This window comes from Eptatretus burgeri, chromosome 13 (assembly GCF_056783735.1).
Source record: "Eptatretus burgeri isolate ZD-2024b chromosome 13, Ebu_testis_v1, whole genome shotgun sequence".
Taxonomy (NCBI): domain Eukaryota; kingdom Metazoa; phylum Chordata; class Myxini; order Myxiniformes; family Myxinidae; genus Eptatretus; species Eptatretus burgeri.
The window spans coordinates 59,539,791-59,558,666 of NC_140973.1; the positions used below are offsets into that span (position 1 = coordinate 59,539,791).

At 44.0% G+C, this 18,876-nt stretch overlaps 1 protein-coding gene across 1 annotated transcript; it reads left to right on the plus strand.

Moving 5' to 3' along the window:
- Positions 1-1,766: 1,766 nt before the first annotated feature.
- GEMIN8 (gem nuclear organelle associated protein 8) lies at positions 1,767-16,803 on the plus strand. Its single transcript, XM_085852645.1, has 4 exons — positions 1,767-1,987; positions 2,557-2,726; positions 15,633-15,922; positions 16,485-16,803. Exons 1-4 carry the CDS (start codon positions 1,811-1,813, stop codon positions 16,730-16,732), a joined length of 885 nt encoding a protein of 294 aa, XP_085708771.1. The 5' UTR covers positions 1,767-1,810; the 3' UTR covers positions 16,733-16,803.
- Positions 16,804-18,876: the final 2,073 nt, after the last annotated feature.

Consider the following 18,876-nt stretch of genomic DNA (forward strand, 5'->3'; position numbering starts at 1 on the left):
TCATATGACTGCTTAACCACGCCTCGGTGCACCCACGTATGCATACATTAGTATAAACCACTGATACATCTCACTTTCATTATCTTAAACTCTAACATATCTCCTCGTCACCTTTTTCTTCAACTTTTACACAAGAACAGTCAGGAGAATTGCCAATAGCTGAGAGTATCTGTCGAGGAGGGAGGAAGGGATTTTACAGAAGATCCAGGTTGGAGTGGAGGAAGTAAAGGAACAGCTCGGTAATCTAAGAGTAGATAAGGCTCCGGGTCCAGATAATATACACCCGAGAGTATTGAGGGAGGTGCTGAGCAGGTAAGCGAGATGTTAACGGATATTTTCAATAGCTCACTGGAGTCAGGACAGGTACCGGAGGATTGGAGAGTAGCAAATGTAACTCCATGTTTTAAGAAAGGATCCAGAGAAGAATTGGGAAACTATTGACCTGTCAGTTTGATTTAAGTTATTGGAGACATTAATTAAAGACCGGATGAAAAACCATTTAAACAAATACAAACCAATTAAAGGTAGTCAGCATGGGTTTACCAAAGGTAGTTCCTGTTTAACAAATCTTTTCGAGTTATATGAAGCAGTGTGATTGGGTGGATGAGGGAAAGGAAGTGAACATAGTATATCTAGACTTTAAGAAGGCATTTGATAAGGTACCATATCGGAGGTTGTTAGCCAAAGTGAGGACTTGTGGAGTGGTTGGTCAGGTAGCTAATTGGATTGCAAACTGGCACAGTGATGGGAAGTAAAGAGTGGCTGTGAGTGGGAGGATGTAAGTAGTGGGGTACCTCAGGGATGAGTACTCGGACCATTACTATTCATTATTTACATCAACGATTTGGATAATGGGGTAAAGAGTAAGCTTTCCAAATTTGCAGATGACACTAATCTTACAGGTAATGTGGATAGTAGAGGGGGTGGTGATCAGATACAGGAAAGTATTGATACTTGTGTAGATTGGGCAAAAGACTGGCAGATGGAATTTAACCTGAGCAAGTTTAAGGTGTTGGGGATGGGAAAGAACAATGAAAATAGAGATTACAGGATGCAAGGGGTAATTTTGGAGCGTGTCACACAGGAGAAGGACCTGGGGGTGGTAATAGATACGGGAGGTAAGCAGGCAGCACAATGCCAGGCAGCTATAAGTAAAGCAAATGGGGTCTTAGGTTGTATGAGGAGGGGGATGATATATATATATGTATATATATATATATATATATATATATATATATATATATATATATATATATATATATATATATATATACATACATTCGATATATATGTTTTGCATCCCACTGATAGGCTGGATCTGGATTCGGGCCTGAACCAAAATCAAATCAATTCGTGCTTGTCATCCACCCAACTCATCCACCAAGTTTCTTCCGAATCTTGCCGCAACTTTTTACATATATATATATATATATATATATATATATATATATATATATATATATATATATATATATATATATATATATATATATATATATATATATATATATATATATCCTTGCTCATCGATAGACAACCAGATCAGGGTTAAACCATAACCCTCCGTCCAGCACCGACACAGTAATAAACGTACTAAAGACAGTCTCCAAATGTTGTTGGATTCCATTAATGTAAGTTTACACTCTTTCTCGCCATCTTTGCGTTTTCCTTATTTTCTCCATGTTCATTTCAGCCGATGAGGGAAAAGAATAGTGCGCTACTTTTGGAGGTGTCTATACGAGCTCGCTTGTAATTTCACCTTCTCACTTTGTCTTTTATTTTCCCACAACCCCAACTGTTTTCGAATGCGATGAAAATTAAAGATCCCGCTCTGTGGTCTGCGATGTTCTCATTGGATCGTCATCCAATCGGACAAAAGTACAAAATGAGTTTTTTTTATTTTTTTTACCTCAGCTCTCGTTTTTTGCTCATCGCTAAGCAAAGCTTCCGTTTGCTTGTATTCACGGGTCGAGTTCACCTTGTTCAGGTACAGTAGTCATAAAATGTTTTAACTTTCAAAGTGTTTGATGAAGTTTAACATTTGATCTGCAACTGGGAGCCTCACGTGTTATCGAGCATGTTGAGGCTGCTGTGACGGTTATAGACCAGAGGAGGGGGGGTCCTGTTTAAGGGGGTCAACTGTGCCATATAATTATAAGGAAGCTCGGGATTTATCCAGGGTACGAGCCAAAACGCCTGTTCTCGTGAAATCTACCTAAACGAGTTCGTGTGGCTCGGATACGTCTCTCAACGACGCCTGAAAATGACGGTGTTCCGTGATGCTGCACCCCTGCTGGCACTGTGACCTCTGATTGTCTGGCTTGGACAATTTCCAATATATATATATATATATATATATATATATATATATATATATATATATATATATATATATATACATATATATATATATATATTTTTTTTTTACAAAACCATATTTATTATTACTTTGGAAACATTTTTGTTCATTCATGAGGAAGGGTGAATGTCGATTTTTTTACATCGTCCCTTGATGTGTGCTGCAAACTGATCATGGTGTCCTCTTGATCTGCGCAGGTCATGCAGCCTGACTACCATTTGGATCGGAGGACGAAGCGAGCGAGAATGGGGAGTGAAGATCACCCATGGTACGAACACCCAGTATACAATGCATACTGGCGTCACTACCATGCATGCCAATTCTGGCTGCAGAAACACCGCCGAGCTGCCCGCAAAGCCCTGCACTGGTACTGTATTGCTTCTCGCTTCGAACATTTGATTTATTCGAGCCATTGATTAAGAAAGGGTTTCCATTGCTATCTTTTCTTTTCTTTTTCTTTCTTCTTTCTGCCCATAGTTGATCTTTTTTTTTTTAGCCAAATTGAAACGACTCGGCGCTAAAAGTTGACGCAGAAGTCGAGAGCATGTGTTCTGACGTGCAGTCTGAACTTCTGACTTTGTTGAGAAATGGACCAACTTCGAACGACCACACGATGAGGATTGGAATGGGACACAGCCCAGTTTAATTAGACAATCCACACCAAAGTTCTGAATGGTGTGGTTCCATTTTCCCATCAGTCCAATGCTTGAAAAGCTCATTCTTAAGTTTTGCCAAATCAGATTTGTGCCCTTGGTACTGAATTGAAGTGGCACCATATTACACATTTATTTAAATTTTCGAGTCCTGGCACCAAAGTCGTATTTTCAGATTTTTCCCATCTTGCGAGGAATGGATACATGACTTAAGAATGAATAATCAGACTAATTTGCAAAAGAATGACATTGATTAGTGACAACTATACCTTTAATTAGAGTCATGAGTACAGACACAGAAATTGTTAGAAACAAAAGCTGATCACACATGCAACAAGCATCAGCTACTTAAGAACGAAAAAAAATCAGACTAAGGGTCTTAAGAATCTTAAAGTAATTGGCAGTGGCTACAATGAAACTTATCAAGTGATTAACATGTTAGGCACCAAATAAAACACATACCATGAACCTTTTAAAATCTCAAATGGTAGTTGATCCACCATGATTAAAAGGAGAGTTTACATTTTGTGCTTTACCCTTCATCAGAGCAAATAAAGAAAGAAAGAGAAAGAGAGAAACAATGGGGTGGGTATCTGTGTGGAATAAATTCCGCAAATGACAACATCACTGACTGCTGGGAATGGAGAACGCCGATTGGACAGAGGTGTGGACGTCATATATAAAGTAATGCCCAGAATAGAAACATCAAGTGACAAGTTGATGGAGGCAGGATAAGAGGAATAGAAGGAAGAGAGGTGAAATGAGAAGTCAAAGGGAGGAGAGGGAGAAAAATAGTGGGTTGGTCTGGAGGGGGGAGGGGGAAGCGAGGAGGGGAGAGAGAGAGGGATAGATGGGGAAAGAGGAAGTGGAACATGCGGGGAGAGGAAGGATATGGAAAGAAAAAGTAAAAGGTGAAGGATGAGCATGAAAGGCATGATAATTAAGAGACAGAAAATGTTTCATTCAAACCATTTGGTGCAGGTGTACCAAGTTTGTGGATGAAATACTGTTCTTTATCCCTTTTGAACTCAAGCGGCCATTTTACCAGCCACTGTTCAAACCTCTATATACCCGAGTGGCCGGTTTACCAGCCGCTATTCAAACCTCTATATACCCGAGTGGCCGGTTTACCAGCCACTGTTCAAACCTCTATATTCCCGAGTGGCCGGTTTACCAGCCACTATTCAAACCTCTGTATGCCCGAGCGACCGGTTTACCAGCCGCTATTCAAACTTCTATATACCCGAGTGGCCGGTTTACCAGCCGCTATTCAAACTTCTATATACCCGAGTGGCCGGTTTACCAGCCGCTATTCAAACCTGTATATACCCGAGTGGCCGGTTTACCAGCCGCTATTCAAACCTCTATATACCCGAGCGGCCAGTTTACCAGCCGCTATTCAAACCTCAATATACTCGAGTGGCCGGTTTATCAGCCGCTATTCAAACCTCTATATACCCAAGCGGCCGGTTTACCAGCCCCTATTCAAACCTCTATATACCCGAGTTGCCGGTTTACCAGCCACTATTCAACCCTCTATATACCCTAGTTGCCGGTTTACCAGCCGCTATTCAAATCTCTATATACCTGAGCGGCCGGTTTACCAGCCGCTATTCAAACCTCTATATACCCGAGTGGCTGGCTTACCAGCCGCTATTCAAACCTCTATATACCCCAGCGGCCGCATTTTTCTCCAGGAAGCCCAGGATGGGGGAGCTGAAAGTCCAAGGAGCTCAGGTTCAAAGAGCTAAGTTTCCAGGAGTCATTTCTGCCATGGTGCAGTATCCAACCACAGACAGACATGTGATGATGGTGTATCCTGCTTGCTTGAAGTGACGAGAGACCGGTTTACGAACATCATCATGATTGGTTCTAACATCGTTGAGGTGTTCTCTAAAGCGGTCTCCAAGCTGTCATCCAGTTTCCCCGATGTAAGCTTTGTTACAAAGTGAGCATAAAATACATAAAATACATTGAAGATGGCACAGGTGAAATGATCTTTGATATTGGTGGTGTGGTTTGGTCCTGATATTAATGTTGTGGGGTTGATAAAACCACATGTATTGGGACTCCGGGAACATTTGAATGATCCAGGTGGTCGATTGGAAGGTCATGTACTTTTGACCAGAACATTTCGCAAAGTTTTGTCTCGTTTAAATGAAAAGAGAAGTGGTTGAGAGAAAATGGAAGTGGTCTCCCTCTCCCTCTCCCTCTCCCTCCCCGTCTCCGTTGAATTCTAAAGTTACTTATTATCCCGTCCCCTCCCGGAGCGAGGGAGCGGGATATTGTAATCGTCCGGTTTGTTTGTCTGTTTGTTTGTTTGTCTGTCTGTTTGCAACTTTACGGCAAAACGGCTTTAGCAAACACTATCAAATTTAATCCACAGGTGGGTAATGAACCTTGGACGACCCCATAAACTTTTGGGTTCAATTGGATCAAAGGTCAAGGTCACGAAAAGATCAAAATTGTTTTTCGCTCATAACTTAGTCAAAAATGATCTGATTTACTTCAAACTAAGCTAACAGTGAACCTTATTCTATTTGTCACTTATAATCCTACCCATTCCTAGAGTGAAAAATGTATATTTGTGAAGATCGGTTGGGTCTGAAGTTTTGGGGGTCATGGCCATCGGTCAAAATTACAAATTTTCCACTAAAACTAAAACATGGTTACGAAAATACAACTTTACGGGAAAACTGCTGGCTCAAACACTGTCAAATTGTATCCACAGGTGGGTAATGAACCTCGGACGACCCCATTAACGTTTGGGTCCAATTAAGTCAAAGGTCAAGGTCAGGTCACGAAAAGGTCAAAATCTTTTTCGCTCATAACTTTGTCAAAAATGGTTTAATTGACTTCAAACCAAGACTAAAATATTCCTTATTCTATTCCTTAAAATCAACATTCAGGTTAAGGATGTATAAAATTTAAATTAGATCCCCAAAATAACTTTATGCCTTAAATGGGTGGGATTTGTTGTGCCTGGCACCACTTGTTTATTTATTTATTTGGATGATTCTTTCAACTGCAAGGCTGTTGGGATAATGCACCAAACTGAGAGGAATTCGTTCATTCTCGGGTTTTCTTTTTGGATGGAGGAGATTTTGGCTGCTGATTGGTCGAACACGGTTGAGGGCATTTTCCACGAGTGAGCTGGGATATCCACAATCTATAAAAAACTGACGCATTTCACTGGCTTTAGGTCCAAAAACCCAGTCATCCTTGCAGAGGTGATGGAGCCTCATAAACTGTGAATAAGGAATGGAATTATTTACATGTAAAGGATAAGAAGATGAGTACATTAGATAGCTGTGTGAATCTTTTGGTTTGTTGTGAACAGTGGTCATAAAACCAGTATCGACCACAGAAAGTTTGATTAAAAGATGACAAGTATTTGAAATCTCCCATGTATAACTGAGTGCTTGAGTGGAAGGCATTGATGAATTGTTCAAGTTCAAATCGTTTGCCGAAGATTAGTCCATTACAATCATCTGTGAACATAGTGTCCAAATAAATCTGGTGTCGGGCCATCAAATTGAGAAAAAGCAATCTGTTCTTCAATGAAACTGCCAGAAATTTGCATAATTTGGACTCATTTTTGCACCCATAGCCACACCATTGATGTGTTTAAAGAAGGTTTTGGAGAATGTAAAGCAACTGAGTGCGAGAATCAATTTAGCCAAACGAAGTAAAGTTTCGGTGCTGGGGTTTTGGATGGTGCAACGATTGGAAAAAAAATGTTTGAGTGTTTGAAGACCCTCATTTTTGGAATAACCGTGTAGTGTTAGGCATCTTGTTGCATTGCAGCCTGAATTTAAAATTGATTATATGGAGATTTTTTTTAATCACCGATCTACACATAATACCCCATAATGTCAAAGTGGAAAATTTTTGTTTTTTGTTTCGTTTGTTACTTACGAAATCTAAAGATTTCGAAAGTATATTGATGACTTCCGTTTCTGTTTGTTTGTTTGTTTGTTTGTTTGTAGGCACGATAACTTGAACGGAAGAAGCTACGAATGTCAAATTACACCACATGATTCAGGAGGGTGGTGGCTCGCGCTGATTAGATTTTGGTCAAAATCGGTCAAAGGTCAAGGTCACAGTGAGGTCAAACATCCAAAACATTCGATTTTTGATGGTTTGGTACAGAATCATCATAGAAACTTCTGGTTTGCGTCGCTACCTTCTCCAGAGACAGCTTTTATTAGACAAGGTCAGAGGTCAAGTTGACGATTTCGTGAGGACCATTCTATGACTGCTTGTTTGTTTGTTTGTAGGCACGATAACTCGAAAACGGAAGAAGCTACCAATGTCAAATTACACCACGTGATTCAGGAGGATGATGGCTAGTGCTGATTAGATTTTGGTCAAAATCTGTCAAAGGTCAAGGTCACAGTGACGTCAAATATTCGATTTTTGATGGTTTGGTACAGATAACTCGAGAACGGAAGAAGCTTCCAATGTCAAATTACACCACGTGATTCAGGAGGGTGATGGCTGGTGCTGATTAGATTTTGGTCAAAATCGGTCAAAGATGAAGGTCACAGTGGGGTCAAAAATTCAATTTTTGATGGTTTGGTACAGAATGATGGTAGAAACCTCTGGTTTGCGTTGCTACCTTCTCCAGAGACAGCTTTTATTCGACAAAGTCAGAGGTCAAGTTGACGATTTCGTAAGTACCAGTCTCTGACTGCTTGTTTGTTTGTTTGTAGGCACGATAACTCGAGAACGGAAGAAGCTACCAATGTCAAACTACACCACGTGATTCAGGAGGATGATGGCTCGTGCTGATTAGATTTTGGTCAAAATCTGTCAAAGGTCAAGGTCACAGTGACGTCAAATATTCGATTTTTGATGGTTTGGTACAGATAACTCGAGAACGGAAGAAGCTTCCAATGTCAAATTACACCACGTGATTCAGGAGGGTGATGGCTGGTGCTGATTAGATTTTGGTCAAAATCGGTCAAAGATGAAGGTCACAGTGGGGTCAAAAATTCAATTTTTGATGGTTTGGTACAGAATGATGGTAGAAACCTCTGGTTTGCGTTGCTACCTTCTCCAGAGACAGCTTTTATTCGACAAAGTCAGAGGTCAAGTTGACGATTTCGTAAGTACCAGTCTCTGACTGCTTGTTTGTTTGTTTGTTTGTAGGCACGATAACTCGAGAACGGAAGAAGCTACCAATGTCAAATTACACCACGTGATTCAGGAGGGTGATGGCTAGTGCTGATTAGATTTTGGTCAAAATCGGTCAAAGGTCACAGTGAGGTCAAACATAATTCCGTAAATTCGTGTGGAGAAATGGAGTATTTTTGCTTCGCTCGACGTTACGAGTTCGTTTTAACTTCGATTTTAATTTTGTCTTCGGTTTTTGCGATCGCTTAGGACGCTTAAAACTCGGTTGTCGAAATTCTGGTAAAAATCGGATGTTTTGGCGACGTTTTAAGATTGTATAAAAAATATTTCACTCGACGCGTCACGGGTCGTCCCATGATGCAGTGCGCTCGAGCAGGCGCGTCGTTGATGACTTCCGTTTCTGTTTGTTTGTTTGTTTGTAGGCACGATAACTTGAACGGAAGAAGCTACCAATGTCAAATTACACCACGTGATTCAGGAGGGTGATGGCTCGTGCTGATTAGATTTTGGTCAAAATCGGTCAAAGGTCAAGGTCACAGTGAGGTCAAACATCCAAAAAATGATAACTCAAGAACGGAAGAAGTTACCAATGTCAAATTACACCACGTGATTCAGGAGGGTGGTGGCTCACGCTGATTACATTTTGGTCAAAATCGGTCAAAGGTCAAGGTCACAGTGAGGTCAAACATCCAAAACATTTGATTTTTGATGGTTTGGTTCAGAATCATCGTAGAAACTTCTGGTTTGCGTCGCTACCTTCTCTGGAGACAGCTTTTATTAGACAAGGTCAGAGGTCAAGTTGACGATTTCGTAAGTACCAGTCCATGACTGCTTGTTATTCTGTTTGTTTGAGAAATTTTTACAAATTAATGAAAATCTGAAATGTCTTGCATCAATAAGTATTTAACTCCTTTGCTATGACACTCCAACTTGAGCTGAGGTGTATCCAATTTACTTTGATCATCCTTGAGTTTGAACAGTCACTGGACCTCCAAAACTTGATTGGAGTCCACCCATGGCCAATTCAATTGATTGGACATGGTTTAGAAAGAAACACCTTTCTATGTAAGGTTCTACAGTTGACAGTGCATGTCAGAGCAGAAACTCTCCTATGAAGTCCAAGGAACTGTCCGTAGAACTCCGAGATATAATTGTGAGGAGGCATAGATCTGGAGAAGGGTATAAAACAATTTCTGGTGTTGAAAGTTCCCAAGAGCACAGTGAGCTCCATCATTAGGAAATGGAAAGAATATGGAACTACCCAGACTCTTCCTCGAGTGGGCCGTCCAACAAAACTGAGCAACCAGGCAAGAAGGATATTGGTCAGGGAGGTGACCAAGAACCCAATGACCACTCTGACATAACTACAGAGTTCCTTGGTTGAGATGAGAGGACCTGCCAGAAGGACAACAATCTCTGCAGCACTTCACAAATCTAGGCTTTGTGGGAGAGTGGCCATATGGAAGCTACTCCTGAGAAAAAGGCACATGACAGCATCCCCAGATTTTGCAAAATGGCACGTGAAAGACTGAGAGCATGAAACAAAGGATTCTGTGATCTGATGAGACTAAAATTGAACTCTTCGGCCTGATTGCAAAGTGCTATGTCTGGTAGAAACCGAGCACAGCTCATCACCCATCTAACACCATCCCTACCATGAAGCATGGTGGTGGTAACATCACACTGTGGGAATGCTTTTCAATGGCAGGGTTTTGGAGACTTGTAAGGATAGAGGGAACAATGAATGGAGCCAAATACAGACAAATCCTTGAGGAGAGCCTGCTTCAAAGTGCAAAAAAACCTCAGACTGCGGTGAAGATTTACGTTCCAACAGGACAATAACCCCAAACATACAGCCAAAGCAACACTGGAATGACTTCAGAACAATAACGTTCTGGCCCAGCTAAAGCCCAGACTTGAATCCCATTGGGAATCTGTGGAAAGACTTGAAGATTGCTTTTCACCGACGCTCCCCATCCAACTTGACAGAGCATGAGTAAATCTTCAAGGAAGAATGGGAGAAATATCCAAACCCAGATGTGCAAAGCTGAGACAGACATGCCCAAGAAGACTTGAAGCTGTAATCGCTGCCAAAGACACTTCTACAAAGTATTGGCTTGGGGAGTTGAAGACTTATGTAAATTAGATATTTCTGATTTTCATTTTTAATTAACATGTAAAACTTTCGAAAAACATGTTTTTACTTTGTCATAATGATGTATTTTTTGTAGATCGGTGACAAAAAATTTAAATTCAATCCATTTTAAATTCAGGCTGTAACACAAAATGTGACAAAATCGTGAAGGTGTGAATACTTTCTGAAGGCACTATAGCAATCAAAAAATATGTCTGAAACACAAAACATTAGAAAAAAAATATGATAAATTAAACAAATTAAAAAAAAAACAGACACCTTTTTATCTTACTTACAATATCTTTTAACTATTTTATAATTATTTAGCAGTCTTACACCCTGAAAATCTTTAATTCAAGCTGCCTGCATCAGTCCTTCACCCTCTAAGTTATCATTCCCTATAAGCCACAGGGTTTCCCCCATGGATCCAGGCTCCAGCCTTTGTGCTGATACACACACTTGTGTTGCGAAACCCAACACTCGTGCTGCGACCTCCCGTGGTGTCCGCACGGGACCTCACGAAGAGCTCCGGCGGTCGCCATTCTCACTACAGCCATCACGCCCACTTCGGACATGGCCTGCAGCATGGACTGCGTTACCCAAATGACATGCCTTGCGTGCCTTGCAAAGGTCTGCATGACCTTTGGCGGTGTTCTTTAAAATAGTTTGAACAGTCGGTGGAGTTGCACTACTAATTTGACATCCAGGGTTACACGACTGCGTTGCCGCTTATGTGCAGGTTCACCCTTTTCATTAAAACTTCGTTTACTATTCAATGTTCCACGATTACTGTGGTAAATTACACAACGATAAAAATACAGTACATGGCAGCGTTGTGTCCAACAATGCACTGTGTGAGACAGAAACAGAAACAGAGTCTGAGAGGGAGAGGACGCAGTACATTGTGGGGTGGAACATTGGGTAACTGGTCTTCTGTCCAATGGACATTAGTGCAGGGAATTGTTGGATGTATAATGAAAATGTTCGGAAGTAACTTCTGGACTTGTATGCGGAATGATGGATAGCGGGTAGACTTATAGCAAGGAACCCCTTGTACATTAAAGCTTTTTTTGTTTTTGGAAACCACAATGCTGTAAAGTTTGTGAGAGATCATGGTCTTTTTATTTTAACTCCATAAATATCTCATTTTCTGATCATGGCCTCTGGTTCTCCTTTGATGTGATTGTGTCCCCCTGTTCTGTTGTATGCAATGGTTGAAATGCACCCTTCACCATTGTTTATTTTAATAAATGATGATCATAATGTTGTTGCGGGGCCGGGCGTTGGCCGCGAGCACGACCACTAGATGGAGCTGCAGAGTCGGTTCGACCGATCGCCCGGAATTCAGATCGTACCTTTTCGGAAAAGTACGGGTCCCTTATTGGACCGAAGTTCGCCAATAGACAGACCACGTGGGGTAGGGTCAATTGCCAATTTCAATTTACCTAAATACTCACGTGGTCCAAACTACCGGGGAAATTCACCCACGACGATGCCCGTACAGAACGAGACGCGTAGCGTACTCGTTCCATGTGCGATCCGAGCCGTTTGATCGCCGAGATCCGTCGGTCCCAAATATCCCGTTACAACGGCAATGGCCTAGCTAATTTTCCAACACACAGCACGCGAGGCCAATGAAGGAATACACACAAACGAGCTCAAACATTTCACAAATGGGGTTGTTTATTTACGATGGGGGGATGAGAGGAGCACGAAAGGGCAGAGTTAAACTGAATATTAATAAATGTAGGTATGCAAGGTATGTACAACAAGAGCACTTGTACAGTTCACTACTTAACAGACGGGCCCACGGATACACACACGCACACACACCCAAATAATCGGACCGAAGTGGTCTTTTTAGGACCTCGAGCCCGGAGGACAGTCAGGCTGAAGACCAGGGTCTGTCTTGGACCTGTCCACCTCGTGTGGTCTTCGAACTGACTCGGTCCGGGCGCCAGTGGGAGGCGAGCCAAATCCAGGCACCGGAGAGCGACCCTTGCGGTTCTTGCGGGGGATGGTGTCTCTCAAGCTCGCCCATTCGCCGATAGAGACACGGCGCCCAACCCTTGCGGTCCTTGTGGGGGATGGTGTCTCTCGAGCACTCGATCGTGAGGAGGACTAGGAAGACGATTACGACCAATACCAGACCAGACAGACCGGCTGGACCGCCTGTCCCGTTTATTTCTACTCGCCCCCCGTCGGGGTGGGGGGCACGCGTCTCACCCCTCCGCGCATCTCATTCGCCGGGGAACTCCGTTATCTCTCCATCATTGGTCGGGGGGGCATGTCGGGCGCCTTGGTTCCCCGCCCCGTCCCCGATCTGCCGAGGATTTGCGAGAGACGTCAGGCCCCACCCCATCCCCGATCTGCCGAGAATTCACGAGAGAGACGTTAGGCCTTCGTGAACTCCGCCCACGTTCGTGCTGACACGCAAGTGAGCGATGGCATCGGTGGGAAGAAGTGAGTTGAAGGTGAAACGATGCTGGCGTTGTTGTAGTTTTTGTTGGTGGTGTAATAAACAAAAATAAAACCTGACTATTAAAATAACTCCACAGCGCAGGAACATTTAATTACCCATTACACTTGTGTCGGGACCCTAACTGGCAACATGAACTTACCGATATAACTGATCTATAGGACCTGTATGTTGTGTGCTCATGGCTTCCAGATTTGCAACAATATTAAACAACTAAAATGGCACTTGGTATAGCACACACCACCGCCAGGCTGAACCGTTTGTTTTGTATTCCACTGATAGGCCAGATCTGCATCCGGACCTGAACCAAAGTCGAATTGGCGTCTTGTCACCTCCACAAATTATCCACCAGGTTTTGTCATAATTCATGCATACATTTTTGAGATATTATGCTATATTGTTACGAATCTGGAAGCCATTTGCACACAGATAGCAGTCCCTGCAATTCAGTTATGTCGATAAGTATGTGTTATATTTAGGATTATGGAGGGAATGAAGCAATTTATGCAAGATGTGAACAGGGATTTGGAAAACAAAATGGATGCAAATGCGCATAAAATGGATGAGATGAAGGGGAATATGGAAAGCCGCATGGATGCGAGCATCAGGCAAGCCTCCCTCGGGAACAGAGGGAGAGGATAGGCTCGCTCGAAGTAGACTGCAACCAGGTGAGTCCAGTGAAGCCAAGCGAGGTCGGGGGGGGGTGCATGATACGGAAGGATACGTGTTTGGGGGGGTAGAGACCCCAGGACCCCTTGAGTTAACACGAATCCCCGATGTGTGTGTCGAGGTGTGCGAATAGTGCGAGTAACATGGCGTGCGTAAGTGCGTGTATGGAAATGGATGACGGACGGATCCAGACGGGAGACACGAGTAGCGAGCCAAGTAGTGGAGCTATTTCAGTAACCGCGCCGGTCCCGTGAGATTCCGCGTACGAGGCCCGTTCCGCATTTTGCGAACGGCCATCGTGCCCATGTCTGCGTGGAGGGAATCCAGTGCGGAAACGTTCCGCGTTTGGGACAAGACGACCTCGTGGACGGTTAAAATGTAGGCGAGTGTCGGGTGAATTTGGAACACGCGCGTTCCCATGTGGGCGCGTGTGTGGGGCATCACATGCTGCATGCCGTGTGTTCTGATCGCAGAATGCGCGGAGCGGGTCCATGGGACAATACGCTCGGACTGGCCTGCACGGCAACCCGCGCAGGTTCGGTGTGCGAGTGACGTCACCGGGGATCTCATGGCATGAAGGCCAGGTAAACAGCGCACGTTGTCCCACGTGGGGAACACCGTGAAACCGAGCGCTTGTTGCGATTGACAAGGCGACGACACGCTTTTATTTATCGCCCCACGGAAGGGACGAACGGGCGTGCTGTAAACCGCCGCCCTGGAGGTGCAAGGTTTGAGGGGCCTTGCTACGAGTACACGGCCTTGGCCCCAGCTTTTCCTCTGCGCTCCTTTGCGGTGGCTCCTCGTGGTGGTGACCGAGCAGCCAGGGTCGTGTGCCCGTGGACTTCGGGTCATGGGTTCGAGACCCACCGTGGTGGGTTGGAGTCCGGTGTGACCGCACGAGACGTAGAGGTACCCATACAAGGCCCTGATCCCCAGCTCGCCTTTCCCTCCTGGGCTGAGGGACCGAGTAAAGACCCCATGGGGTCTATTTCGTGTGTGTGTGTGTGTGTGTGTGTGTGTGTGTGTGTGTGTGTGTGTGTGTGTGTGTGTGTGTGTGTGTGTGTGTGTGTGTGTGTGTGTGTGTGTGTGTGTGTCCGTGAGCCCCATCTGTAATTAGAAACTCTTAAGTGCCCGTTTTTCCTTGTAAATTGCATTTCTTTCATTCGGTTAACTCTGCTCTGTGTCTGCCTCCCTGTTGTAAATAAATATCTGTTAAATGTTCCAGTTCTTTGCCTGTCGTTTCTACCATTGACCCAGCATGGTGTGGGCTTGAGAAATAGTGAGGCCGTTTGGGCCATAAGTTGTCATTTGGACCGGCGCGGCTCTGGTAACTCCCACTTGGTACGCCAGACCCGAGTCGGTACATGCGACTCGGTTTGGACAGAGTCGACCGATGGTGTGGTTTCCCCGGTAGCTCGACGGCGTGAGTACTTAGGTAAATTGGAATAGACAAGTGGACTCTACCTCACGCCGTCGAAATATTGGCGACCACGGTCCTTAAGTGACCCGTGACCTTTCGGAGCTGTCCGAGAGTCACGACCTAAATTCCGGGTGTTCGGTGAGAGACTGCTCTACTGCTCCACCTCGTGGTCGTTTATCGCCACCGAACCTCGGTCCACAACAATATATCGTTTTTGGGTCCCATCTCTTAATGGTGAAGAATCACTTTAAAAAAAATTAAAATCTCGTGTTCGGATCCGGATTTGGACCTTCACCAAAATCAAATTGATTAGTCCTTCTCACACACCCAACCTGTCCGCCAAGTTTCGTTGAATCCATTTATATATTTTTGAGATTTCCTGTTATGTATCGTTTTTAGCCTTATCACAAAATTGTGAAGAATCACTTAAAACTAATTCTCAGATCTGGATCTGGGGATTCAGATCTTCACCAAAATGGAATCCATTCGTCCTTGTCACACACCCAACCTATCCACCAGATTTCGGAAAAAAAAGATAACTCTTTGCCACGTCTGTGGGTGTCATTGCCCATCCCACCAGAATTGGACTCCATTCGACTCTTAAGCCAGCAAAGGACCCGTAAGAGACCACACCAAGCAATCCGCAGCAAAGACGTACTGACAACCAGGATGTGACCAATGAAAAAGAAGATTAAACTGTTTGTTTTGTTCATTATTAATCTTATTTTTCCCTTGAGTCATGTGTTCTCAAATGTGTTTCATCATCCCAATTTCCGCAGCTTGTCTCATACTTATCCAGCTGTCCCAGGATTGGCTCGACCTCGGAACTGGGGGCATGGAACGTGGGCAGAAAACCCATGGACTAGTTCCTGGGTCAAGCCGCCCTCCAATAGCTTTGCGCAAACAGATCAACAGTCTGACGATGAGCAAGAAGCATACGAAGAGGATGAAGAGGGTGAAGAGGAGACAGAGTTGTCTGTCGAGTTTGAGATTGACATGACAGAGATGGAAATAACAGAGGATCTGCGGAAATACTTTGCAAAGACTGAACGGCATCGCAGAGAAAGGGGTGAGTACACCGTACTGGGTGAGGGGAACAGCCATTTTGTGCCATCTTTAACATTTTCAGAAATTGTTTGTAATAACATGAGTGGAAAGGCAAAGCAAGATTATATAAAAGCAGTATTATAATCATAAAAACTTAAACTGTTTGTTTATTCATTGCAGTTACGATATGTCAGTGGTAACGACATCACATCTGGCCTTTTATAGTCCTGTCAGAATACTTTTCATTGAAGGACCAGTATAATGTATGTCATCCTCCATCGACAATGCTAAGCATATTGTCCTACCTGCTCACACATGCTTGCAGATGTAAAATATCCCACAATATCTCTCTGGCATATTAAGCCTTCAGGCCAATTCCCTGGCCCTATTCCAAAGGTTTTATATGGGGTAAACCACTTTTTTCCTCATTGGATCCTTTGCCTTTCTTGGTGGGTAAGCAATGTGGAGATCCCAAGAGCCTCCATAACAGAGTAGAATTTCCTTTTCGATAAAGTAATTTCCAATTATGAATAAGTTGAGTCTTTCAACCTCATTCCCCCGGCCCTCCTTGCACGTTAATGCAGAGCAACAACAACAGGAAGAAGCCAAGCTGCATGATCTCCTAGCCGACCATGCCACTGGCACGGCGCGAGTGACGTGCCAAGCTCCCATGGAACATCCCGGTGAAAGGCGTCGCGCAGAAATGGAGCTTCTTTACGGAGCGTCGGCCACAAGCATCATGGCCATGGAAACGTCTCTGCAGCTCTCATTTGACCGCATGTGCGACCTCCATCAACCAAAATTCTGGCCAGTCATTGCTTTGCGACTGTGAGCCTTTCAACCCAGGCCTTGTTTTCTGACGGTGTTTTGTGTGAATTTTGATTAAAAGACCCAAGATATGGAGAGCCTTTTTATTGAACTATCCTTTCTGAGTAAATGGTGTTACAGATAGGGTTAGGATAACTGAGTTGGACTGTAAGAGCTCTTGCGATGATCAACCGTACAATTACAGCAATATTATGGCAATGGCCATAAATGAATTGCTGAGGTTTTTGTTGTTTTAACGTTTCACTGCGTTGTGCTTTTTCCCCCTTAAACATAATATGCTTACAGTTTATATCCTGAACTTTGAATTGGTTTTTACTGCATCAGGTTCAATGATAATTTGGCATATATGTGTGTGTGTATATATATATATATATATATATATATATATATATATATAGATATAGATATAGATATAGATATATATAGATATATATATATATATAGATATATATATATATAGATATAGATATATATATATATAGATATAGATATAGATATAGATATAGATATAGATATAGATATAGATATAGATATAGATATAGATATATATATATATATATATATATATATATATATATAGATATAGATATATATATAGATATAGATATAGATATAGATATAGATATAGATATAGATATAGATATAGATATAGATATAGATATAGATATAGATATAGATATAGATATAGATATATATATATATATATAGATATATATACACACACACACACACACACACACACACACGTATATATTGTTACGAATTTCGATCGGCCACGTAACTCAAATTGCGACCACGTCGCCCACTGGAACGGACAATTCAGTCGTGACCCTCCTTGGAACTATCGCCAGGAGCTAGTCATGGGTGGGTCTTTCGAGCCCACCACAATCGTGCCAATCAGCCACCTGCACAGGATAGGGTTGTTCGCCAAACTCGACCTACCTAAGTACCTGCGCGAGTAGTTAACTGGGCGATCGTACCTCGCCGCTGGCCGGCCTAGGACACGAACTGCTTTAGCGGTCCGTTCCGTACTTGAGTGAAAACCGAGCGGTGTTATCGCCGACCCCGGCGGATGTGATTCTATTTACTGGGTGCTGACACCCTTCTACCAATTCCTTCCGTGATGCAAGATGGAACTTTCAAACAAGGGAAAGGATGCAACGAAATGGGGAACAGTTCAACAAGCACATTTATTTCACACTCAGACAAGGCACGTATTTACAGCCATACAGTAAATCATGCACGTACGCAGTGAAAGCAAGCAAAGACAGAGTTACAACCGAATAAAGTGTCTTTATTTCACACGCACACTTAGACAATTCTACTTATAAGACGGCGCCACCACATGCATTTACACCAAGAAAAGCCAAGAAAAGCCACCCTCCAAGACAAGGGTGGCAGACAGGTCCGTGGACCAAATGTACGTGGGACCTGGATGAGCGGCCAGGTCCACAACACCGAGGGGTCTTACCCGCGCCCTCGTGGCGCGATGGCGGGCAAGCCGCAATGTCAGCGTAGCTGTGCCTGGCTTCGTGCCCCTGGTGTGGCCGGTGAGCTCTCTCCGGCGTTCTCCGCGCAGGCACGTGTTTCACCGTCGGCACCACGGTTGGGGAGGGGAACAGACGGTGTGACCGGCGCTTTCTTAGCACGGAGCTCGGTAAGGGAGAGGGGAATTGCTGACGCTCCGTCCAAGAAATCCAAGGAATCCAAGAGGGGAATTGCTTGATGCTCTGGACCGCACTGGCTCCGGCGAACTCCTCCTGGGTGTGGTCTCCACTACGCCCCTTCTCCAGCGGCGGTCCCCACTCAGCCCTCTGGTTCGCCTCTGAGCCCTCCTCCGCGTCCCTGCTCCACTCAGCAACTCACCCTCCTCGCCCCTTAACTTCGACCTGAGCTCCGAGCTCCTTCCTCTCCCTCGATCGGCGCCCGTCTGCCTTTCCCCGTCTGCTTCGAGCTCCATCTCCCGACTCTGCCCCACCGATACTGCTCCACCGACACTGCCGCCGTCTGCCTCTTCGAGCTCCGTCCTGTTCTCCGACCCCTCCAGACTACCTCGAGCTGCGTTGTGCTCGCGCTTATATAGGCCGGGGGAGGAGTGCATATGTAAATTTGTGGATCACAGCGGGTTTTGAGGCGGGGCTGCACCAC